Source organism: Peromyscus leucopus, chromosome 15, assembly GCF_004664715.2.
Source record: "Peromyscus leucopus breed LL Stock chromosome 15, UCI_PerLeu_2.1, whole genome shotgun sequence".
Classification (NCBI taxonomy): domain Eukaryota; kingdom Metazoa; phylum Chordata; class Mammalia; order Rodentia; family Cricetidae; genus Peromyscus; species Peromyscus leucopus.
Window position 1 is genome coordinate 65,043,178 of NC_051076.1, and position 26,804 is coordinate 65,069,981.

Sequence of the window (26,804 nt, forward strand, 5' to 3'; positions counted from 1 at the left end):
AAATAATCAGAAGAATAAAATGATCATGTGAAAATTGCTGCTATTCACATTTTAGTTCAAAATCGGAAGATATCATCAGTTCTGTACCCTGGAGGAGTTCTTTATCACAGGAAGGGACATTCATAAGGTTGACGCTTTTGTGTGAATTAGTATTAATTGCTTACAGTTAAGACTTTACAATGAAGATGACATTTCTTGTGATAACTTTTTGGTAAAATATATTTGTGTTCTTGACTTTTTCTTTTATAGGGATTTGAATCATGAATATAAATATATGTCTAATTCCACCCCTCCCAACACACACACACACACACACACACACACACACACCACCACCACCACCACCACCACCACCAAAATACTTTCAGAGTACATAGATATTTTTCAAGCACAAATCAACTGCCTCTTGGTGGCACTTGATGCCGTCCTGATCAGCCTCAGGTCATCTGAGAGGAGAAGCTTCAATTTAGGAATTGAAGTTTGGTCTATGGGCATGTCTATGAGGGATATAGTGAAAATTGATAGTTCTACCCATAGTAGGATGAGCTATCCTACCTCAGTTAAGAATCAAGACAGTGCCTCCAGACATTCTTCCAAGTCAATCTGATCTAGACAACACATCAAGTAAGATGATCCCTTCCCAGGTGTCTCTAAGCTTTGTTAACTTGACAGTTCAAGCTAACTAGGAAAGTGGGTTACAGCAAAATAGGAAACTCTTTGCTACAGGTATCAGATGTTATAAATGTCATTCTTAATTCATGTAAGTAGTCTACTAAGTCTATAAATTCAAAGCTGCTATGTTATTGTTGTGGGTTTGGGTTTTTTTGTGTGTTGTTTTAGATTTATTCCCTGATATTGGAAAACTATTAGGTCAGACATAGAGATGAACAATGAAAGGATATTAAGGGGACCAAAGATAGTACAAGACAGAGTGACCCAAGATCTGAATAATCTCAAAGTTCTAATCAGAGTTTTAATTTTTTTCTACCTTGGGAACTTCTATGGAAAAATAAATAGTTCTCAGAGAGAAGGAGTAAGATGGTTGATGAATTTATCTGTTAATTGTTTCCCCACAGAAATACTAAATTAAACAGTTTAAAGTACCATCAAAGGTGACAAAAAATTAACATGAGACCATAACACTCATTCTTGATGTAACATAAAGAAACAAGATATTGAAGGAAAAAAGACAGAAAGAGTTTTCTACCTCACCTATTTCCCAACGCCAAGCAGTTGAGCTTGGAGAGAGATGTCTCTTGCTTTGAGGAGGAAAAATAATTAAGTCCACATCTTTTTACTTGTAACCCAGTACTGATCAAAGCCTTATGACCTCTACCAGTAAGTAGGCCAACCTATACAGGTTGAACTCTGAGAACTGTTGCAGGCAAGACATCTGACTTCAGCTTCTACCCCTTCTCCAGCCTCATGGGCTTAGTGAGGGCAGTCTCCACTGCCTGGACAACAGGCCATGAAAGCAAGCATGAGGCTTCCATTGTTACCTCATTGCCAAGTGCATCCTCAACAAGAGCTACCACCCAGCAGCAGCTAAAGACATCACACATACTCCAGAGATTCCAGAGTCTCCAGACTAGCCCAGGCCTAAGGTGGAGACCTGTGTCTCAGTGGAAGAGAGTCACCTTTGCCTGAGGTCATTTCCATCCTTGGAGTAGACCTAGCCATACCTTCCCTCCTTCTGAGATTACATGGGCCTCTTAAAAGTAAACTGTGTTTGTTCGAAATAATCTTAAAGCATCTTCTTCTTAAAGGAATGAAGTTGTTGAAAATTCAAAATAAAGGCAGCTATCTAAGTAAAATAGTAAAAATATTGAAAGGGCTTAAATGACCAGTATGAGAGGTTAGATGATGAAGTTACTAAATGAGGATGAGGGGACTTCCAAAGAGCTGGAACATAAGGATGATTCGAAACAGGAAAAATCCAAGGAGGACCTGGGGCATGTGTGAGTGGACATGGTAAGTATATCAGAATGGAAAGGCAATATATGATGTAGAGAACTGCTAAAAACAAAAACAAAAAACAGATGATGCAGATCAACTTGTCTGTTATTGGTTCAATGTAAACACAGGAATGTGTTTTGAATGTTACACTCTAGTTTTAGGCACCATAAGACTTTGGTCCATGACAAACAAGAAAAATAGTTATGTAGAATGGGATGGCATATGTAATGAGAATAATTGGAGGCTAAGAAGTTGCTGTGTTGCTAACAACCATCCAGGTGTAACATTATAAAGAACACTATTAGTATAGGAGCCAAAGAAGCAGAGTAGCAGGAATGAGCATCTGCTACATTACCAACCTTTATTGCTGCTATATATGAAAATTACCTGACAAAGCAGTTTAAGGAGGGAAGGTTTATTCTGGCTTACAGTTCCTGGAGGACAGAGTTCATCTGAAAGGGAAGCGAGCCAAAAGAAGCAGGAAGCTTCCTGATCGAATGAATCCACAGTCAGGAAGCAGTAAAGGAAGAGGGGCTGTGCTCTAAAACCCTAAGGACCATCTCCAATGATCTACTTCCTCTAGCAAGGACTCACATCCTAAAGATCCCTCAACATTCTCAAACAGCACCACTGGCTGCTTGAACATGGGAGTTTGGACAGGAAATTTCACACTCAGACCAAAACCGATGCACGTGAAATTTGGAGACTGGGTGCAGCTAAAGTTACAAAGCATTCACTTTCAATTACTGAGTTCGGTGTACAATTTTTTTAAAAATTGACTCAAGAATCAATATACCAAGATGTCAGTAAAATAGAAACTCAGAGAAAAGCTGATAGGGAAAAATGAAAACCCAGAGCTGAACTTTGAAGTTGTCTTCTGGGAGGATGGGACCTGAAGAGATATTTGAAGGAAGAATACCCGAACAAGGCAGAGGTTCAAAGGCAAGAAACAAGGACCATAGATCCTTTGGCTAATCTCTGTGTCACTCAGTGAAGTTGAGTTAGGGGTAATTGAATGTGGGAGAAACACAGGTTCGAATTGATAATTTCAAGCCCACAGTGATATTGGCGGTTTCCAGTTTCAGGAGCAAAGGACCTACCTATACTGCAGGAGGTAGGGAGACTAGCATGGGTAATGGACAAAGTGACATAGAAATTTTTACATGATGAAGTTTGTGTAGATTTCTTAAACAAGTGGGAAAATGGGTATAGATAAGACCAAGATGAACAGGCTTATGAAAATTTCCAATGTAGAGAAGTATATTCACTATGAAAAGTATGAGTGATTGGTTACAAGCAGCAGAAATCAAAGACACTTTAGAACCTAGAGTGAATTGATTTATCTGGAGAAAACAGGCTTCTTTTAAAAAATAAACAAACATTAAATATTTCCTCTTTCCAAAAGTTTGGGGTTTGGGAAGAAGGAAGTAGATTTAACAAAATTTTGAGGTAGATTAAAAAGATGAAGCTATTTCTTGTGGTGGGGGCATCCTGAAATGGTGAGGAGCTGTAGCTCTGCTGCCAGGAGTGTTTTCCACTAGTTGGATGAACATCCTGCTGTGTTTCAATCATGAATGGCTCTGGATTCTTGATTGATCCTTGAGATGCTTAATTAGGGAATGAAATCTTAACTCAATATTTAATAAATCACTTGTGAAATAGTTTGACTTTATCTGTGAAAACAGGGCATTTTCTCATTCTATAATTCTTAGCTTTGATTTCCCAGTATATTACTTATATGTTTTCTTTAATAATATAGAATAATACAGAAAGCTTATCGTGTGTGTGTGTGTGTGTGTGTGTGTGTGTGTGTGTGTACATATAATTTTAAGTTAAGATCATGTTGGATTCAAATGCTTCAGAAAACCTTGCACTTTTATTTTACTCTCTTAATTTCTTTCAAGTTTTTTAAGAATTGTTTATAGATAGATTTAATAATATTCTTCAATATTAAACAAGCAAATTATCTTGCCAAAACTAAAGCATACTTGCATTTTCAGTAAGTAATAAAATAGCCTTAAGTAATGAGGTAATAATGCTAATACACAGAGCCTGTTTTTTTTCAACTGTCAGCTTCTCATTAAACCACCAGGATAACATGTAAATGGATTGGATTTGCTACCTGATACTGTCTGTAAGAACATCTTAAAAATTCAAGGCATCTGGAAGGAGGAGATTTGTATTCTGTATTAGTTATTTTCCACATCGCTGTGACAAAATATATCTGTAACAAAGCAACTTAAGGGAGAAAGTGTTTGGTTCGATTCACAGCTGAAGGGTATATTCCTCCATGCTAAGGTAAACATAATGTTAGGAGCGTTAGGCAGCTGGTCATATTGCATCCGCAGTTAGGAAGCAGAGGGAAATGAATGTTTACGTTAAATAGTTTCTCCTTCTTTATTTGGTCCAGCCCATGGGGTGGTGCTACCAACATTAAAGATGTATCTTCTCAGTTAACCTAATCTAGAATGGCCCTCATAGATATAGTCAGAAATTTGTCTTCAAGGTGATTCTAGCTCTGTTCAGGTTTATGATTGGTACAAGCCATGACAATTCTATTCTTGTCTATTTGACATTCAAACATACCACTTTTAAGCCAGTATATTCCATAATACAAAGTGCATTGAAAATCATCATTGATTTTAGTAGTCCAACACTGTATAAACATTTAAAGTAGAAGTCTCTTCTAAGATGTAAGACAATCTCTTAAGTCTGGGCTATAAAATCAAGAATAAGTTATATGTTTTCCGTATGCAGCAGTGTAGGATGAATATTCCCACTCCAAAAGGGCAGAACAGAGAAAAAGCAAAGAAAGATCAGACAAAAGCAAGAACCAAACTTAACAGAGAAATCTTCAAATCTTTCAGATGCATGAGGGCATTGTCTGTGCTCCAAAGAGCAGGTAACCTCTCCAATCTGGCCGTGTTTTCTCCACCACACATAGCATCTCTCTTGGTCCAGCTTCCAGCTTCCTTCCATGCCTGCAGCTTTCCTTGGTGGACTTCCCATGACTGTGGTATTGCTGACATCCTAGTGTCTATATTTTAACATAGGCTTTGTCTTCCTAGCTTCATGCAATGTGTTCTCCACCCACAGTGCATCTTTTCAGAGAATCTGAACCTATAATTTAATATATAAATGCTCTCAGCAGCCTTTCGGAAGCTTTGTGTGTTTGCCTCCATGATCCCTTCATTCTTCCATCTTTTCCTATCTATCATCCCACAAGTCCATTGACAGTAATACCATTTCCTTTGCCAGGTTGACATGTAGCCTGGGCCCCAATGGACCAAAGTTGCTTCTCTCTGCCTTGGTAGCTATTATGGAGCAGGTAACATCTCAGTTCAGAAACTCTCCTTTCAAATGGATTTGTTTTCTTCTAAGTTAGAATTTTTAACTGGTGCACTCTGACTCTTAGGATACCATTCCTATTGTCTATGATTTTGAATTTTCTCAGACATCTTTCCTAGAAGCAAAACATACATTTTTCATTTCTCTTTGTTCTATCCCGCTATAGATATGAATAAAAATAGCAGTCAGTAGCCATGCCATAGCCTGAATGTGATGTAGCACAAATCTTAAAAGTTCTTATTAATAAAATCAAACCCGGTGCCAGGTATTGGGGTGAATGCTGGGAGATCAGAGAAGCAGAACAAACCACAGCTTCCTCACCTTGCTAGTACCTCAGCTGATGCTGTTTCCTCAGACTGGAAACTTCTGTGTCCTCATCCAAATAGATCTCAGCTGAACTACTTCTTGAAAGCCTGAATGCTTAACCAGCTCTAGTTCCTGGTTTTCATGCTTTATATACCTTTTTGCTTTCTGCCCTCATTTCCTGGGATTAAAGGCTCACTTTCTGGCATTAAAGGCATATGTCACCATGCCTGACTGTTTCCAATGTGGCCTTGAACTCACAGATATCCAGAGGGATTTCTGCCTCTGGAGTGCTAGGATTAAAGGCATGAGTGCCACCATTTTTTGGCCTCTGTATCTAGTGTCTGTTCTGTTCTCTGACCCCAGATAAGTTTATTAGGGTGCATAATATTTTGAGGAATACCATACCACCACAATGTGATGTTGTCTTACTATTTCCTCTGCCGAACAATTAGTTCACTTATTAGAAATTCAGCCTCACACAAGTTCTTAGGGCATAGCCAGAACTTAACCAGATCCTCTACCCATATGTGCAAAAATGGATCTTAGCCTAGTTACCCAGAGAGTCCTTCTTCCCCTTCAAACACTCACAAGCCAAGCCTCTACTATCCACATTGCTCTTGCAGTCCGGTCTTCCATAGTCCTACTAGGATGTCCTGTTAGGATCTGCTTGAAACAGTCTAGGGCTTTTCTAGTTTAAAGTCCACATCTCTTACACCTTCCTCCTGCAATCCCGCTTCAAAGGCCTGCAAATGACATCATCGTTTATCACAGACCTAGTCCCACTTCTTAGGTCAGGTTTCTATATTAGTTATTTTCCTCATTGCTGCACGAGAATGCCTGAAAAGAGCAGTCTCCAGGATGAAGAGTTTATTTCAACCTGTATTTCAGGGGATATAGTCCACATCATGATGAGAAGATGTTGTTGTGGGAGCTGAAGCTCTTCCTGACACCTGGTCAAGAGAGCAAGGATGTTGGAGACCAACCTTGGGCAACTGGGCAAACTGTGCCTTGAACTTTGTATAAGTTTTCTCTTGCTCCAGCAGGCCTTGAAAAAGACAAGATGCTCTAGCCAAAACCATGAGATGTGCTTTTAGATAAACTTCCTGGACGGGTGCTTATCGGCCACCTGCAAGGCCGAGGACCAAAGCGACCTCAAGAATTTTCCATTCTCCTCCCCTCTCTTCCCCTGCTCCCTCTCCCTGCCTGAAGCCCCTGCTCCCCCTCCCTGCCTGAAGTCCTGCTTTTAAGCCTCAAGCCCCAGCCAATAAACGAGACCTTGACGCAACTCAGACTGACTCTGTCTTTCTTCACGCGCTTGGTCTCCTTTCCCTCTCACCCCCATTGATTCTCAGGTGGTCCCTCCTCGAGACCCTCGAATAACCTGGCCTGCTGGACGGGTCACAAGGAGATATGAATTCCAATGCTCAGCTAGCTTTTTACTTTTGATGTAATTCTAAACCCCTAGAGTGGTGAGTCCTCACAACTTCAGTTGACCTAACCTGGACGATCCCTTGCAGACTTTTACCTCGAAGGCATTTCTAGATCCTGTCAACTTGTCAAACATTATCAACCATCACAGGGGATAGAGTTTAAATAGCCAGAGCAGTTGTTTCAATGTGAAAATCTGGTTGTTTGAGACACATTTCATGAAGCTTTACAACTGAGTCATCTCCTAGGTCCCCCTGCTGGGACTATAATGCTTCTACCACATTGAGAGCCAAGTTAAGTGAAATGTTTGCTCTTGGCTTTGGGTAGAAGAGGTACAAATTACAGGCTTTTTATCTGAAAAATCTTAAACAAGGATATACTGGTATGGACTGCTTTTTTAAAAATATTTTATTTTTCTGTCTATGGGTGTTTTACTTCAGTATATGGCTGTGCTCTATACATGTGCAGTGGTCATAGAACCCAGATAGATCCTTCGTTAACTGGAGTTGCATTTGTGAGTGCCATGTGATGGTGGGAATTGATCAGGGCACTCTGAAAAAGAATCAAGAACTTTTAACTGCCATCTCTCCAACTCCTGCTATGTATTTCTTTTTGTTATTCAAATTATAGGGAGAAAAGGGATTGGGCCGATATGGCAGCCATGTTTGTTTATGAGTGTTAGAGACTGCAAATGCAAGCATTTGGATTGGGGAGCAAGACAGCAAAGCTATCCTGTCAAATATTTTCCTTTTCAGGAGCTGATTGAGTTGAATATGTGTTTAGGATAATTGGTGCTTAGAATTCAGTGAGCTGAAAAGAAGGAAAGATTATTTAATCAAGGTACTGTAGAGGCATGTGTAAAGCTGTGTTTTAAGGATGCTTGAAGCATACCTAGAGTAATCTTCCCATGTTAAGGTACTTCACTCATTGATGAGTCACTCATATTTCATTGCCTAATATCAAACAAGGTAAAAGGCAGTTTAGAGATGCCTTTGCTACAGTGTTGCTTATTAATCCAGCAAGAGAAGCTCTGAAAGCCCCAGGCAGATTCTCTGGTGGTTATAAGTCAAGCAGTAAGTGTGGAAGAACGTAAGATTCAGAAAACTAGTTCAGAAAGAATGGCTCGAAAGCCAATGAATACAGACAGATATCAAATGGTTTTGTATTTTTTCATGAGATCTTTGTTCTATATTGAGCTAAAGAAGTACACAAGGATTAAAAATGGCAAGTTTTTCCTCTAACGAAATGTAAAGACCAGGAGTAAAAATTTGTGGGCACAGCATGGAACAGTATTCACAAGTCTCAAATCCAATTATCCAACAAAATTGACTTTAAAGTAATCAATGTTAAGTGTAGTCCTTATCTGTTCAAGCTTCATTTCCTTCTACTTTGGTTCTAAGAGAAATAATGATTAATATTCCCACCTGTATCCTTAATAAAAAAAAATCTCATATCTTACTTAGGGTTGTCTCTGTGAGAGACCACATAGTATGGATTATTTTCTCTCTTCTATTGGCCTAGGACTGTTCATAATAAAAGCACACTCTCAGATTCGCTTTATCTATAGGACCTCAGACATCAGCCATGTTTAAGATTCTCACTGGCATTAAGTACACTCACATTTACTTGTCTCTGCTACAACCATCATTCACATCCAGAGCTGTCACCATCACATACTGTAACTGTGTGCCTATTGAATATCAACTATATGTTGTTTTCTCCTCCTCGTCTCTGGGAATTGGTCACTTTTCTGATTTCTGTCTCTATCATTTTGCCTCATTAAAGTATTTAATTTATGTGAAATTTTAAAAAAGAAGAAAAAATAAAGAAAAAAAGATTCTACTTTGTGTATGCTTTCTGAGAGGGAACTACTTTGAGGATTTGGGGGCTATATTTATGTCTATGATACAAAAGGAATGTGTGCAAGGGTATAGAATTGGCTAACAGTGCAGTAAAAGTCTATGGAGACATGTTTGTTGAGGGCATGCTATTTAGTTCTTCTTACCAGTCTATGGTGATTTGCTCATGAAAATAAAGGAGTCTGGAGTAGGTCTATCAAGGGGAAGAATACTGAGTGCGAGGGGAGTAAAGTTATTTAATCAAATCCACAGTCACTGAGCACAGGAAAACAGGAGATTGAATCAGTAAATAAGACCAAACAAGGAACACACATAGCCTGTCTTGCTTTTACAGTTTGGGGGAGGAAGGAATGGAAGAGACGAAAAGAATAGAAAATACACCATGAATGCTTCATCTTAAAGTGAATATGTCATTTGCTCTGCATGGATACAATGTTTATAATCAAAGTTAATACTATCAAGAAGCAGTTTATTGGCAGTTGATTGCAGAAATGAAGGAGGCCTGTGGGGTATTTTTTTTTTTTTTTTGATTGGTGGTTGATGTAGGAGGGGGAAGACCTAGTCTACTGTAGGTGGTGCCACTATAGGGATTGTTCACTGGCAAATCTGAGAGAGGCAATTCCACAATAGAAATCACCTCTTCCTAGCTACACATAGTTATGTGTCAAGTTGACAAAAATTAACCAACAAATATGTACAAAAATAGCCATCTAAAAGCAAAATAATTATTTCAAATAAAAACCATCTTCTAAAGTTCTCCAAATGGATTGGATGGTATGATAATAGCCTCAGTGGTTTTGATCTGTGCTCATACAAAACTAGTAAAATACCAGAGAAAGGATTCTCTGACCCAAGCGGATGCAGTTGAGTGGGAATCATATGGAGACAGAGGACTGGAAAGAGGCCTGAGTCTGCAGAAGGGTAGTTCTGTGTGGATTGACTTAGCACTGTGAAGTGATGGTAAATAAGCAGCTCTTGTAATCTAAACACTCCATTGTAGATAAAGAAGGATGGCTTCCTTTGGAAGCTGGAGGGTGTTGATTCTGCCTCCTTCCTTTCAAAATGGGTGGCAGATTGCCTATATTTTAATTAATTTCCATTTGTTATGCTATGAAAAGGAGTAGCCTTCTCACTAACCCTATGTTCATTGCACAATGAAGCATGTGTTAGGCAGGTTTCCTGATACTTCCATGGGATTAATGTGAGCCAAGTGCAGAAATCTGCTGGGGTTATTGAAGGCTGACAATGGTGGTTCTAATGTGTGTTTATTATACACATTTTCTCCCTTACAGATATTTCATTATCTTGATGCATTTGCCAATTATGAATGTCTTTGTTGTTGCAGATACAGATGTGGTATATAAAACTGACAGTGGACACGTCATTAAATTGAACACAGAAACAAACGATACCACATTGTTATTGGAAAACTCCACTTTTGTAAGTAATGAATAATTAATTGGTGATGCATTTCAGTGCTCATCAACAACCTCTCTATTAGTACTTAAGTATCTGTAACCCAACTCTAGTACCTGTAGAGCATCTCAGGTAGGGAGTTGGGACTGGGATATCATAAGATATGGATAAAATGCTTTTCCCATCTGTTCCATCTTCTCCTCTAACAGGTGGTTTCAGTGTTTTCTATGGTAATGCCGGCACATTTGTTGTAGAGGTGTCTTTTCTTGTCAAATGTTTGTTTTTTATACTGTAGTCAGGGATAGCTGACAGTGGCTCTGGGGTTTATTACTGGGGCCTCTTTCATTGGTCTGTGTGATTGTTTTTTTTTTTTTTTTTTTTTTTTTTTAATAATAACCATGCTGGTTTGGTTACAGTACTATACGATAATTTGAGAACAGGTACCACAATACGTCTAGCATCTTTGTTGCTGTTTAATATTGCCATGCTATTGCTGATCTTTGTGTTTATAAGAATATTAGGTTTGCTTTTTCTTCTAGTCTTTTGGAGAATTCATTGGAATTCCTGTACTGATTGCATCAACTGTGTAGATTGTTTTGGGTAATGTAGTCATTTTTTAAAATATTAATCTTAACTATCAATTAGTACAGGTTTAGCATCCTTTTATTACTTTCTTCCATATATTGAAGGTTTATTATAGCAGTCTTTCACTCCCTTAAGTTACTTTATTATACATTCTATTTCTTAAGTTAGTATATTTCTCTCCCCAACCCTCCTGTGTGTGTGTGTGTGTGTGTGTGTGTGTGTGTGTGTGTGTGTGTGTGTGTCTGTAGGACAGAGATGACATCTGATGTCTTCTTTCTCAATTGTTTTTCCCATTATATTTGAGATGAGTTCCCTTAGCTGAACCCAGAGCTCACCAGTTTGCTATCCTGGATAGCCAGGAAGCTCCGGAAATCAATCTGCTTTCTTCTAGCCCTGGAATTACCAGTGTGCACTGTCACATGCAACTTTTTACATGGATATTAGGAATCTAAATTCAGGGCCTCATATTTGCAAGGGAAACATTTTAGCAACCAAGCAATCTACCTTGTTAAATAGGTTCATCAAATCTAAGAATTTTCTGGCATAGATTTTAAAGCCTTTTAAGTATCAGATTTTGTCACTAGCAATAGGAAAAACAATAGGAATAAGAATTAAAAATTCTTCCTTATTTATTCTGATTTTATTCTCTTGTGTCACTGCTATAACTGACTTTTGATCATAACATTGAGTGAGGCTGGGAAAAATAGTTTTGTTTTGTTTGTTTTTTTCTGATTTTAGAGGAAATGCTTTCAGTTTCCCCATTTGGCACAGTTAGGTATCATCCTATATATGGCCTTTTTATGTTGAAGTACATTCCTTCTACTCCTGGTTTCTTCAGGGATGTTATCATGAAACAGCTTGCCAAAACTTTGTCTAATATTTTTCTGCATGAGTTGATCTTGTGATTTTTGTCTCTGATGTGTGGCATTTTGTTTACCCATTTGCATATTGCTGAACTAATCTTGAAACCTTAGAATGAAAGTTACTTGGTCATGGTATATTGTTCTAGTTTTCTGTCTATTGCTGTGATAAAGTACCATGACCTAAAGCAACTTAAGGGAGCAAGGGGTTCGTTCTCCTTACAATACTAGGTGACAATTTCTCATTAAAGAAAGTTAAGGAAGAGCTCAAGGAAGAACTAAAGCTTGGACTGATTGCTACTCTACACATTACTGCCCAAGGAAATCATTTCATAGCCAAAGTGAGCTAGGAAACCCAAGGATGCTGCTTGCTGGCTAAAAGGGAAACCTATGCTTAGCTAAAATTTACATATACAGTGCATGACCACCTTCCTATGGAATGTTGATGCTCAGAGTGGGCTGGAACCACCCACATATCAATTAACAATCAAGACAGTCTTTCACAGCCTGGCCCACATACTATCTTGATGTATGTGGCTTACCTTTCAGGTGTTTCTAGGTTATGAATGTTGACACTTAAAACCAACCAGGACATGTATGATCTTAGGAATGCATTTGTGAATTTGTTTTGCAGATGTTTTATTGGGAAAATTTTATCTATATTTAGATGGTAAATTGGACTATAAATTTTTATGTTGCATCTTATATAATTTTGTGTAATTTTCTCTTTATAGAATGTGTTTAGGGATGTTAATTTTCTTTGTGTTTTATGATACATCTCCTCTGTGTTACCACTTAAAGCTTTCTTAAGATCCAGCAGTGAACTTTCTTGTTCCTTGGCTTTGCTTTGCTGCAAGGCAATTATTTATGCTTGAATCTCATTGATTGCTGTGCATACTTTTATAATTGTTGGGGTCTGTCTGGTTAGTTTCATTGTCATCTTGATACCTCCTAGAGTCCCTGGGGAAGAGGGAACATCTTGTAAAGGATTACTATCACCATCAGATTGGTCTGTGGGCTTGTCAAACATGTTGATTGATGTTAGATGTGGGAGGTACCAGCCCATTATGGGTGTGGCTTAGTTAGGGTTTTCATTGCTGTGAAGATACATCATGACCACAGCAATTCGTATAAAGAAAACATTTAATTGAGATGACAGCTTACGGTTTCACAGGTTTAGTACATTATCTTTAGGGTGGGGAGCATAGCATGTAGGCAGACAGTGTTACCTACATCTTTTTTAGAGGGCAACAGCTAGTAGACTGACACACTGGGTGACATCTTGAGCATAAGTGAGACCTCAAAGCTTGCCTCCACAGTGACACACTTCCTCGAGAAAGACCACATCTACTCCAACAGGCTACCCCTTTTAATAGCCCCACTTCCTATGAGATTATGAGGGTTGATTACATTTAAACTACCAAAGGTTGGTACTGGATTATATACTAAAGGAGGCTTAGCGGTTAAGAGCATTGAATGCTTTTCCAGAGGAACTGGGTTTCATTTCAATCATCTACATGGTGGCTTCAACTGTGTAACTCCAGTTACAGGGGATCTGATGTCCTCTTCTCCTGTTAGTATACACTAGGCTGTACTTGATTCTCTGGCATACATGCATGTAGACAAATCACCTACATACAAGATAAACTTTTTTTTTTCAAGGAGAAGAGGCTGAACAAACCATGGAGAGAAAGCCATTAAGTAACTGACAGTTATAAATGTGTGTGTGTGTGTGTGTGTGTGTGTGTGTGTGTGTGTGTAAATAATTGAGTCATTAGGAACAATGAAGTGGCTAGCAGCACACACAGAGCATGAAGACTCGTGTTTCATCCCTGCTGGGACCCATATGGTGTTAGGAGAGAACTTACTCATGCAAATTGTCCTTTGACCTCCACATATCTAACATCCACATATGTAAGAACATTCACAAATGTACACACAAAAAATAAAATTACAATAAAGTTAGTAAATAAGAAAGAATAATGACATTTTTGCTTTAAGATAATAAAACAATTCCTACTTATCTGTGGATCCCACACTTCATAGAACACAGGGGAGAGAGAAATTATATAAAAGGCATTGTCTACTGTCTAAGAGAATGAACCTCCTTTGGGAAGATAATGTCAACCTTCATGAAAGATTATAGAAAGAATCATAAGGCAGCTTTAGCATTTTTTCACCAGGTGAAGGACCACTGGTCTGCAGGGACATGAGTGAAGGTACAAGATCCATTGAGAGACTGTATAATAGTGGAAAGAAAGCTCTCCATAGGATAAGATAGTAATAAGGAAGAGGGGATTGGTCATGGTAAGGGTATGATCATGAAGTCCAAAGTGAAATCAGTGTGGTTGATATTCTGTAGCATTCCTCTAGGAAACAAAGATCATACACATTTTCAGTGTTTTCTTTCCCTGTAGGTAACCTTTGGAAGGAGCTTGTTGTCACCCAGTCAAATTTGTGAGGTTAGGTCTTGAGCTCCAATGTGGGAATATTCTTGTGTGGGACTGATTACTGGTAGTTGTGTTACCTAGTTTACATGAATGAAATATTTATTTTTATCATAAATTGTTTTTATTTCCTTTATAAATTATTAGTTATTTTTTAGGGCCCTTAACATCCCAAGAAAAAACTTTTGAGTTTATCATTGTATCATCCCAAGTCTTGTGTTGCTAGTGCATAGTATTTCATTTCTTCATGTGATAATTAGTGCATACTCTTCCATCTCACCTTAATATTTTCTATATGTGCTAATCAATTAGTGCATAGTATTCCATCTCATTTCATTATTATATCCTCTGTGTGATAACTAATTAGTACATAGTATTCCATCTCACCTCATTATATATATTCCATGTGTTAGTTAATTAGTGCATAGTATTCCATCTCAGCTCATTAATATATCCTCCATGTGCTAATTAATGCATTTTAACTATGCTTGTGACTTACTCTTTTAAAATTCTTGTTATGTCTATTCCTATTCTCCTCTTTTACCTGTAAATCTTAGCACAGCCACATTCAGCAAATGTTGAAATTACTATTAGTCTATGATGCAGAGGGTCCTTAAATGCATAAGTGACACAATCCAGTTCAACAGTTTATGACTCACAGCAGGGTTAGAATGCAATGGAGATAAGGGAGAAAAGTAAAAGTTGGGAAAAAGTAAACCAATGTTTAGCTGCAACTAGTTAACCAAAACTTGAGAGACAGGAAACAAAAAGCAAGGTACATAGATATAGTTTCAAAAGATTTTTTTAAAACCATTTTCTTCCAACACTAAGATAGTATTGTTCTATTAGGTTAATATTTTGATTTAGCATCTCTCCTGAGTTATTTTATTAAAAAGAATTTATCAGAACTAAGAAGTAATTTCTTTGTGTAATGAGAAATGTTTTACTTGTAGCTGTAAATAATCATGATAATAATTATAACTGTAAGGGCTTCTAATAAAATGAAAAGTTTTCTAATAAAATAGTAGCAAACCATTTGAGAAACTTTATTGATAAATATTATTTCCAGTGCATAGCAGAATAGTCTGAGGCTTAGAAAACATGTTACACTAAAATATGGCAAGTTATCTAGTTTTAAAAAGCCTTTTTTACTTTTATTCTGGTGTCTATGTGTATACCATGAGTGTTCATTGTTCATGGAGTTCAGAAGACACCATTAGATCCCCTGGAGCTAGAGTCATAGGTAGTTGTGAGCTGCCTTATGTGGATGTTGGGAACCCAACTTTTGTCCCCTCTTCAAGAGCAGTAAGAGTGTGTTACACCCATATCATGTCAAGCTCCTAATTTTCTTTTAAAATTAAGACAATTTGATACCACGTTTTCCTTCCATATTTTAAACATATCTTAAATATGATTACTGGTTATTTTAAGTTGTGTAATGTAATGGTGGGTTGAGGAATCTGAGTCAGAATAATATTGGGCATAGCTGTCAAAAATACATAATTTCCATAAATTAATGGCCCCATGGCATTCTTTGTGAGTTGAGGTAGGTGAACCTCTAAGGAAGAAGAGTCCTGAAAATTTACCATTCCCTAAATATTAGGATGAAAAAGTTTTAGCTCCAAAACTCTTCCTAACCAGTCTAGTTATTTATGTGTTATTTCTAGAGCCAGAAATAATTCATACAAAAGATCATGCAGAGCGACATCACAAACATAACCTATGTGTTGGCTGTGATCTTTTTATTATTGACAATGTGAACATTGGCAGTAGTCTTACACAAACAAACAAAAGCCATATGTCATTCTGTCCAATCACTTTCAGAAATTAAAAAAGGCTTGGAAATATATATGTATCCAAGTTTCATGTACCTAAGTATTAAGAGGATTCCTACTATAGAGATTAATAACCAAGAAATGAGTGTATGCATTTTAACCTTTCAAAATATATTTTAAGGGGCTAGAGGGACAGATCCGTGATTTAGAGCACTTGCTGCTCTTCCAGAGGACCCAGGTTTATTTCCCAGCACCCATATCTGGTGGCTTACAACCCTCTGTAACTCCAGCTTCAGGGAATATAATACTTCTGGCCTCTGTGAATACCAGTACTTGTGTGTAAATACCCACCTACAGACATACATACTAATGCATAATTAAAACAATGAAAATAAGTCTTAAAAGACATGTTTAAATAAATTCATTAAAATTGATCTCAATATGAACTAAAGTCATATGTTGGAAGAGAATGTATTCCAAGAAAAATTGTAGCTAGACAGACTTGGTTCAACTGTCTATTGACTATTACAAAAATAGTAACACAGACTAAATCTAGTGAGTGTGTATTTCTTTTGGAGCATATAAATGGTATCAGTCTACATTAAGGCTCTTGGCTTATAAACTTTCATAATGGTTATGATATTCTTTATTGTGTTCTTTGTTGTGCCATTGTGAATACAAAATGAATTATGATACAGTTTTCAGAATGATGAACATAAAAGGAGAAAATCAGTGTTGGAAGTTTTGTTTGTCTCCATACACATCTTGTGCACACATTTATTTTTAAATTTTATTTTAAAATATGAGAAGATACTTCATTGTATTTCAAGGACAGTATGTTATAGCTTGGTCAGAGTTATACACAAATGCCTTCCTTTGAGGAGAATGAGGCTAAAATATATCCAAATATTCCACCCTAAATTATTATTAAGAATAACCTAGAGGGTAAATTCTGCGAAGGTATCACTCACCAGGACAATGCAGTTGGAGTTATTCTCAAGGGCAGATAAGGTGAGTCATTTGGTAAAGAGACTTGCATGCAAGAATGCAAACCTGAGTTCTGTCCTTAGGACCTGTGTAAAATGGAAAGGAGAACTGACTTCACAGGGCTGTCTTCTGTCCTCCACACAGATGCTATGTCACAGTCACCCCAACGTACATCTCTCTCTCTCTCTCTCATACAATAATAATAATAATAATAATAATAATAATAATAATAATAATAAATACATTTAAATGAAAGCATTATTAATAGTGTCCATTGTTATTAATAAACCCAGCAAATAAATACATTTGAACATCTTCCTTTGATCAAACTAAGAGGTTGGAATGAATGTCATTTTCCTTTATTAGACAAAACCTGCTTAAACATTTAAATGAGAGCTTAGGACTCCTTCTTCTTAATGTTATCCTGGAGATGTGCAGTAATACTTAGACTTCCAACAACTGCCTTCGTGTAGGTCTTCCTTTGGTCCATCTGAGGCTGAAGGTGTACATCAGGTAAGAGCTGGATGATAACATGAGTCAGAATCTGCCATTGCTTTGAATATTGACCTCCTGAGAAGCTAGCATTCCAATATGTAGCCACACCAGTCAATTTGGAGCAATCTGATACTGTATTTAGAAACCTTTGGCCATCTGATGGTTGGTTCAGCCTTTCATTTAACTTCTGAATAATTTCACATATGGCTAACTCCAAGTCATGGAAAGCTAATTAAAACTTTTAAAGAATGTTCATTGGAGGAAGTTTGACTTAGACAGGAAAGTAAGTTTTTAGATTTATTGCACAGTTGGGTGACCACAGTTAATGATAATGTGTATTTTGGAAGTATGGAGAATATATTTCTAATGTCTTACTGCCAAGACTAACAGATAAGTTGGCTTAAAATCATGTTAAGTGTCTTGATTTAGTCTTTGCATAATATTCATGTAGAATAATTGTGTAATAGTATATATGTGTAGTCCTCTACTAAGTAAGATAATGATAATATATGAACATGATCACTTGTACCTGTAATCCAGGACTCAAGACCCTAAGAAAGGAAAAGTAGAATAAATTCTAGGTCAGCCTGAGATACAGAATGAGACCCTATTTCAGAAAGAAAGATAAAATCAATAATTTTAATAAAATGAAATTAAAAGCTGATATTAATTATGCAGTCATATATCCAATTGTATATTCATTTATGGTGATTTAGGCAAACAAAATACATTTTCAAGAGACAATTGAGAGTTCTGAAGCTGGTAATACGACTCTCCCTCTCTTTTGGCCCTTGGGAATGTTCAAACTCTGTAGCTAAGTGATGCAGAACCCTGTGTGGGGTGGGGGAGGGTGGATTCTGAAACCTCCTAGTGCAAAAAACACATACATTTTGAAAGCATAGTGGAAACATAGTAAATTAATATTGACTCTGCTTGTGAGACACATGAGTTCAAGGAGGCTCTGGATTTTGGCAAGCACAGATTGATAATAGCAGTCCATCATACTGTCACAAAGCTTTCTCAGCTCCCGCGACTGTTTATCAAGAAATTGAGGCTTAGAAAAACAGACATCTAGAGCAGCCTTGAGAGGAAGGGAAAAAATAGCTTGACTTCTTATCCAGTGTCATTTCTAACACACCCAAAATCTCTTCCAAAGACTTGTTTGTTTGTGTTTTTTCGAGACAGAGTTTCCTTGGATAGTCCTGACTGTCCGGGAACTCACTTTGTAGACCAGGCTAGACTCATCCACCTCCTCTGCCTCCCAAGTACTGGGATTAAAGGTGTTTGACACCACTGCTCGGCTTTCAAAGTCATTTTTAAAAAGTCTAAGATATAAAAGAAATGTTGTTTGGTATTTTAGTTTTTCTTATTTATTATTGTATTTGTTCTTTTTAATACACAATTACACAAATGAAGCTCTCTATATGTCTAGCACTGAGCGCTATCATTCAAGAACACTGGGGGAACTGTAGCACAGTTAGTTCCCACTCTTAATGGTTTATAACATAAGGAAAATTTTATTTTAAGACTTAATTTTTGTTTAATGTGTATAGGCATTTTGCCAGGATGTATGTCTCTGCATTACCTGAGGAAACCAAAATCCCTGAAACTGGAGTTATATACGATTGTTAACCACCATGTAGGTGCTGGGAATTGAACTCAGGGCCTTTGGAATAGCAGCCAGTGCTCTTAGCAACTGAGTCACCTTTCCATCAGCCAAGAAAACGTTGTGAGCTTTTTGTTTGACTGGTTATTTGTTGTTGTTTTTAAAAAATAAATTGCCATAAATACTTTAACAAACACCAGAAAATGTGCTTTAATTACACACACACACACACACACACACACACACACACACACACATCTGTTAGGTAGATCAATATTAGCTACCTAAAGGATTAATAGGTGACAAACAGACTATAGATGATAGATAGATAGATAGATAGATAGATAGATAGATAGATAGATTAGATAGATAGATAGATAGATAGATAGATAGATAGATAGATAGATAGATAGATAGATGATAGATAGATAGATAGTAGATAGATAGATAGATAGATAGGTAGGTAGGTAGATAGATAGATGGATGGATTAATTGATAGATAGACAGATGTAGATCTACTTGCAGGTGTCTAATAATTGAACTATGTGTTTTAGCACCATCTAATCAGGAAAATATGACCACACACATTTGAGAGAAAAAGAGCAATGTGCGGTTTTAATTATTTCAGTTGCCTTAATTTGACCAAATTGGATTTTTATCATAATTTAAATGTCTCAATCTCTACTACCCATGCCACAATTATTTCTTTCCAAATAACACTGAGTTTTGTGTGTGATCTCTTTCTATCTCACTTTCTCTGTATCTCAATCTGTGCTCTCTGTCTCTTTTTTCTCTGTCTTTTTTTTCTCTCTCTTTCATTTTCACAACCACACATATACACAAACACACACAGCCATGAACACTATCCCTCTCCCACCACTCTGCAATATTTATTACTGTTCATCTTCACTCCAGGCTCTTTCCCGTTTCCCTGTGTTGATCTGAAACAAATGATCTAGTTTAAATATGAGGTTTAGCCTGGTATATATGCCCATGTCTGTCAAAACCCATTCAGCCTGGGCTGCTTAGCAGGTTTTCGGCCAGTATAGGCTACAGAGTTGTCTCTGCTTTGAAGCAATGGAATGTACTTTCAGTTCACATCTTCTGCCCACAGATGCCACACATTTGCCTTGCTCTGCCTATGGCTTCTGCAGTGTAAGGTTTGGCAGCACGTTAGCCCACATTCCTGCATCATAGCATCTCAGACAGAAAGTTGATCCTTCCTTTAGTTCTAAGCAACTCAACCCGAGAGTCTTACTCTTTTTTTTTTTTTTTTTTTTTCCGAGACAAGGTTTCTCTGTGTAGCTTTGCGCCTTTCCTGGAGCTCACTTGGTAGCCAAGGCTGGCCTCGAACTCACAGAGATCCGCCTGGCTCTGCCTCCCGAGTGCTGGGATTAAAGGCGTGCGCCACCACCGCCCGGCCGAGTCTTACTCTTATTGAACTGAAAATTCTCCCTTTTTTGTCCAAAAGTAGCACTTTTATAGCTACCTTCAAATATATTCAGTGGCCTGCATCACAGCTGTTGAACAATGAGATCTTTATTAGATAAAATTAGAGATACCTGAACCCAGGTGTAATTATTACTTTGCTATTGTTGTCATAAAATACCTTGGCAAAAGCAACTTCAGAAAGAAAAGGTTTGTTTGGGCTGTAGTTTCAAAGGCATAGAGTCAGAGAAGCATGGCAACAGAAATAAGCTGGCTGGTAGCATTTATCCTTACATAGTGTCTTAGTTAGGGTTTCTATTGCTGTGAAAAGACACCATGACCATAGCAACTCTTATAAATGTAAACATTAATTGTGGTGGCTCCCTCTACAGTTCAGAGGTTTAGTCCATTATTATCATGGCAGGGAGTATGGCAGTAGGCAGAGGGACATGGCGCTAGAGAGGTAGCTGAGAGTTCTACATCTTGACTCACAGGCTACAGGAAGTTGTCTGTCTCACTGGGTGTGGCTTGAGCGTATATGAGACCTCAAACCCACCTCTATAGTGACCCACTTCCTCCAACAAGACCACACCCACTCTAATAAGGCCACACCTCTTAATAGTGCCACTCCTTTTGGGGGCCATTTTCTTTCAAACCACCACATATAGGAAATAGGAGAAAAGAAATTGGGACTACTCTATATACCCTCAATATCTGCCACAAGTGACCCACTTTTCCCAACAAGATTCCAATTTCCATAACCTTCCCAAACAGCAGCAATAAGTAGAGAACAGATAATCAAATACACAAGGCTATGAGGTACCTTTCTCACTCACACATCAATGCCAAGCATCTAGACATTTGAACAGTCAGTCTTATAACCAAGATATCTGATAAGAGTAACAGTGGATAACATGCACAGCATGGATTAATTTCACAGAGAATGAGTGACATTTTTCATGGGATGGAAAAATATAGTATGGGATGTTTCCTTGTTATGTAAAATGGAAAAAAAAAACCAGACTTTTAATTCAGTACTTTCCTATTTCTGGAAATTTCCACTTAAGACTTTTTTTTCTTGAGTATGGGTAAATGAAAAAAATTAAATTTCTATTTCTATAATTTACTAAAAAGCTTGCAGATCTTAGATGTCTGTTAGCCAGTTCCACACTTTTTTTTTTTTTTTTTTGCAGTTCTCTGTGTTCAAATTATTTTCCTATTTTAAACTGGTGTATTGTATTTTTATTGTTTCTTTATGTATTAGAAATGCAGATTTCTTATTTGATAATGTCTGTAGTTTAATTAAAAAAGAATATGTGTGTCTGTGTTGCTCTTGCATGTATTTCTGTGTATCACATGTGTGCAGTGTTTATGGGGTCAGAAGAGAACAACAGCAGCTCCCCTGAAACAGGAGTTACAGACTTGTCATTGCTGGGAATCCAATAATGACACGGTCCCTCTGGAAGAGCAGTCAGTGCTCTTAACTGCTGAGATTATCTCTCCAGCTCCTGCTTCTATATTATTGCCTAAAATATATGTGTTTTATTAAATATATTAAATATCTACTTCAGTAGTACACACACACAAATCCCTCCATCCCTCCATTACATCTCTCTCCTCTGTATGTTTGCTTCCAGCGCTGTCATATATAATACCACACACAACCAATACTACTTTATAATTAGTGACTATGCAACTATTATCTATAATCAATAGTAGGGATTTATATAAAAGTGTTTTCTGCCTTTCATAAGTCCATGTAGTCATCTTCTGTAATTTATTTTTCATCTTCCTATGGCTGAAGCTGCTGTCCTGTGTCCTCTCTGCCTCCATCCCAGAGTCTCTCCCTGGGAGGGTCTGATGGCCATGGGTACTCTGATGCTCTGCATATCTGGAAAACCCCTACTTTCCCCATTCCTGCACTCTGCTTTTCTCAGGGAAGAGTTCTTTGTAAATAGTATTTTTCATTAATGCTTAACAAAAGTAGGGAATTTCCCATAGGGCTTAAATGGCTTCTTAGTCAATGACTCTCATATATGTGATGTCATTTTCTCTTCCTATTTTCATGATTACCTTTCTGTTTGTTTGTTTTTTTCATATGATTCTCACAAAGTCTATTTTAGTTTTTTTTTTTTTTTTTTTTCATCAGTTCTGAATTTGTTGACCATCTTGAAGAGGACAATGAACATTCATTAGTGGAAAAATAATTTTCATAAGTTTTTGAAATTTCTTTTTGTTCCTTTTTCTTTCTCATCTCTGTCTCAAGAATTTTTAGTCCATTTTATACTCTATAATATTCTTTAATTATTTGTTGAACTCTAAAACTCAATACAATAATCCTTTATGATATTTAATGTTTTCTCCATAATGAATACAATCACATTTCCATTCTGAAATAAAATTACTTAAATGTTGCCATCTTGATACTTTGTGTCATCATCATCATCATCATTGTCTTAGTTAAGGTTTCTATGCTTGTGAAGAGACACTGTGACAACAGCAATTCTTATAAAGGACAGCATTTAATTGAAGTGGCGGCTTATAGTTCAGAGGTTTAATCCATTATCATCATGTTGGGGAGCATGGCAGTATGCAGGCAGATATGTGCTGGAGAAGAAACAGTTACATGTTGATATGCAAACAACAGTAATTAGACTGTCTCACTGGGCATGGCTTGAGCACATATGAGACCTTAAAGCCCGCCTCCACAGTGACACACTTCTTCCAACAAGACCACATCTACTCTAACAAAGTGATATCTCCTAATGTTGCTACTCCCTTTGGTGGCCATTTTCTTTCCAACCACTATAAGCATCATTATCATTATCACTTAGCTCTATCATAATCATCTTCACCATCAATCACCATTACCAGTTACTCTGTCTGAGTTAGCATTGTCAGCTTTATCTATCCTAAAGTTATATGAGAGAAAAATCTTGATTGAGGAATTTCCTAATTCAGATTGAATGATGGGCATGTCTGAGAGGGACTTATCTTGATTATTAATTGCTGCAGGAAGGCCCACCCCAATGTGAGTGGTACGATTTCTAGGGAAGTGATCCTGTAGAAGAAAGCAAGTTACATGCAAGCCTGTGTGTGAGCCAGCAACATCATTCTTCTTCCAGTTTCTCAATTATTTTCTTAGCTATGAGTGAATTTTGTCAGATGCAGTCCTGCCTATAATAACCAACATACCTGATTTTGAGTTCCTGCTTTAAATTCCTGCCCTGACTTTGTTCAGTGATGGACTGTGACCTGGAAGTGTAAGATCAATAAAACCTTTCCTCATCTAAGTTGCTTTTGGTCAGAGTGTTTCATCACAGCAGCAGCGAGGAAATTAGAATTGACTCTTGAGTTAACTGACTCATTGGAACCTCCTCAACCACTTTTTCAGAAAATCAACAGACAGTGAGTGACATGAGTTAGGAGAAACTGAGGAGAATCCCACCGAGTATCAGTTCCACACTATGACTTTACAAATCTTTTATAGCCTTTTTAAATACTCCTGGAGTATATTCATATTATTTTTTAAAACTTGTATTACTGTTTCAATATGCCTCTTAGAACACATATGTTGTAAATCTGTTTATCTTGGCAGTACAGGGGAATGAACCTATGGCCTCCGGTATACTAGGCAAATGTTCTAGCACTGTTAGAGTCACGGCTTAAATCTATTTTTATTAGTGCACCGATGATTGCATTCTTTTTCTATTAAGAAGCATAAAAAGAAAACAAAAGTGTCTGAGGGAAAATATGCCTCTGGTATGTACCATTGACTTAAGCAAAATGTCAAGGGAGAAAAATACCCAAGTTAAATAAATAATTTTATTGCAATATTTTTTAAGAAATCATTGCATTACATTTTAAGAAATTATGAAGAGCATTTTTACCTAAAGAAGTATAATTATAAGCAGTGGAGAATGAGTAAGGAGATGGACTTGATTATAAACAAAGACGCCTGTGGTGATATTGTGTTTTCCAAAATATTGTGCACCCTAATAAACTTACCTGGGGTCAGAGAACAGAAAATCCACTAGATACAGAGGCCAGAAAATGGTGGTTGCACACCTTTAATTCTAGCATTCTGAAGGAAGAGATCCATTCGGATCTCTGTGAGTTCAAAGCCACACTGGAAACAGCCAGGCACGGTGACTCATGTCTTTAATCCCAGGAAGTGAAGGCAGAAAGCAGAAAAGTATATGAGGCGTGAAAACCAGAAACTAGGTTTGGTTAAGCTTTTAGACTTTTGAGCAACAGTTCAGCTGAGATTCATTCTGGATGAAGACTCAGAGGCTTCCAGTCTGAGGAAACAGGATAAGCTGAGGAATTGGCAAAGTGAGGTGACTGTGGCTTGTTCTGCTTCTCTGATCTTCCAGCAATCACCCCAATACCTTGCTCCAGGTTTGTTTTTATTAATAAGATCTTCTAATGATTCGTGTTACAGAGGCTAGACTGGTGTCAATTGTAAAGGGGAAAAAAACTCACTCAGAATCTTACTGTGTTACTTATAAAGAAAATGTTCTCTTGTGCGTGTGCAGATTAACCACACATTTGCATACAGCTTTTATGGTAGTTCCTAAGTCAACACAAAGAAAACAGATAATATTCACTGCAAGCCCATTATTTCAAAAAACAAAGGACCCATTTGTATAATTCACAAATTAATCAGGGTCTATTTTTTATTTGTGTTTCTTTTTTTTATTTTCAGTGTTTTATTACACACAACTTCACCCATGATTAATATGTATTACTTATAAATGTAACAGTGAAGAGGGTAGCTGGTTTTTGCCTAGGATGGTAGAATGCTTTCTTAGCATGCACGAAGCCCTAGTTTCATATACAGCACCATATAAACCAGGCATGGGGCATTTTCTGGCAATCCCAGTCATTGGGAGGTAGAGGCAGCCAGATCTGAAGTTCAGTTCATCTTCAGATACATAGTAAATTTGAGGCTAGCCTGGGATACATGACAATCTGTATTTAACAATTCAGAATGAAGAACTGGTGGGAGTTTCCAGTTTAGGGGCTCAAAGTACTTGTTTTATAAATCTGATTTTGAACCACAAAACATTTCAATCTTCACAGGAAGTTCTGTTCAGCACAACTGGTCAAACTGAATATATAATAGAAATGTTTTCCTTGTGGTCCTTCAGTACTCCTTTTTGAAGGTATTTTTGTGAATATCTATACCTGTCCATGATAGTTCATCTGTGTATGACTTTATAGGTTTAAATATGTACAATCTCCCAAGATATACACACTCATGTGTGGATATGCACATTATGTTGTGTCTTTGTATATAGTGGTATTACCAGTTTCTACTATTTGGAATAAGCATTCCTTTCTACCTTCTCCCTTTCTCCACACTCCCTCTCTCTTTCTCGGGGTCTCATCTATTCCATGCGTACCTTAAACTCACTATGTAGCCAAGGATGACCTTGAACTCTTGATCTTGCTTCTACCTTCTGATGGCTGGGATTACAAGTATATACTATTACAGTCAATTTATGACATGTTGGAGATAGAAACCAGGGCTTCTTGCCTAATAGTCAAGCACTCTATCAAATGAACTAGACCTTCTATCTGTGTACATTTAGTAATATAATTTACATGTATGATTTTTAAAATATTTTCCTTTTAGTAGCATTCAATGACTGAGTCAAATTACCTTGTGTGATGTATTATCATTTCTTTATTTACTTATTACACATCTTTTTCACACAAAATAATGTTGTATACCATTTTTTTGAAATGTATTTGTAGGGTCAATTCATAGCAGAGTTTTTGACAAACAAAAGGAAAGGTGAACTAGAAATTCTGTGTGTAATATCAAAATGCATTGACCACACACCTAAAAATAGGATATCCTATTTCCTGTTACTGATGTCTCTGCAGTGATAGACTTTCCCATGATCATTTGACTGACAGAATGTGATTTCATTGTGGCAGTGAATTAAATTCATTTAATTGTGAGATTGAATCACAAATTCTACATACTGTGATTTTTCTAAGTTCTCAGGGGTAAGGCTTCCATATTGGATACTATATTTTATACTGTTATTAGATATTTTAATTTATTCTGAAACTCATTAAAATCCTTCATTCACTAGAAAGTTAAAAGTGTCTATGAGCTGGAATGATGGTTCAATAGTTAAGAATCCTCATTACTCTTATAGAGGACATGGGTATGGTTCCTAGCACTCACATTGGGCAGATCACAATCATATATAACTCCCAGAGATCCAACCCACTCTTCTGTGTTTTGTGGACACAACACACTGTGGTATGTGCACACAGAGAGACACACA

The 26,804-nt window shown here is 37.2% G+C and overlaps 1 protein-coding gene across 3 annotated transcripts in view; it reads left to right on the top strand.

Moving 5' to 3' along the window:
• Dpp10 (dipeptidyl peptidase like 10) overlaps positions 1-26,804 on the top strand; it is a 1,509,398-nt gene that overhangs the window by 1,116,661 nt on the left and 365,933 nt on the right. For all 3 annotated transcript variants that reach the window (XM_028883881.2, XM_028883880.2, XM_028883882.2), the window contains exon 4: positions 10,243-10,337. In XM_028883881.2, coding sequence (XP_028739714.1) covers positions 10,243-10,337 — 95 coding nt within the window. The remainder of the gene's footprint in view (positions 1-10,242; positions 10,338-26,804) is intronic.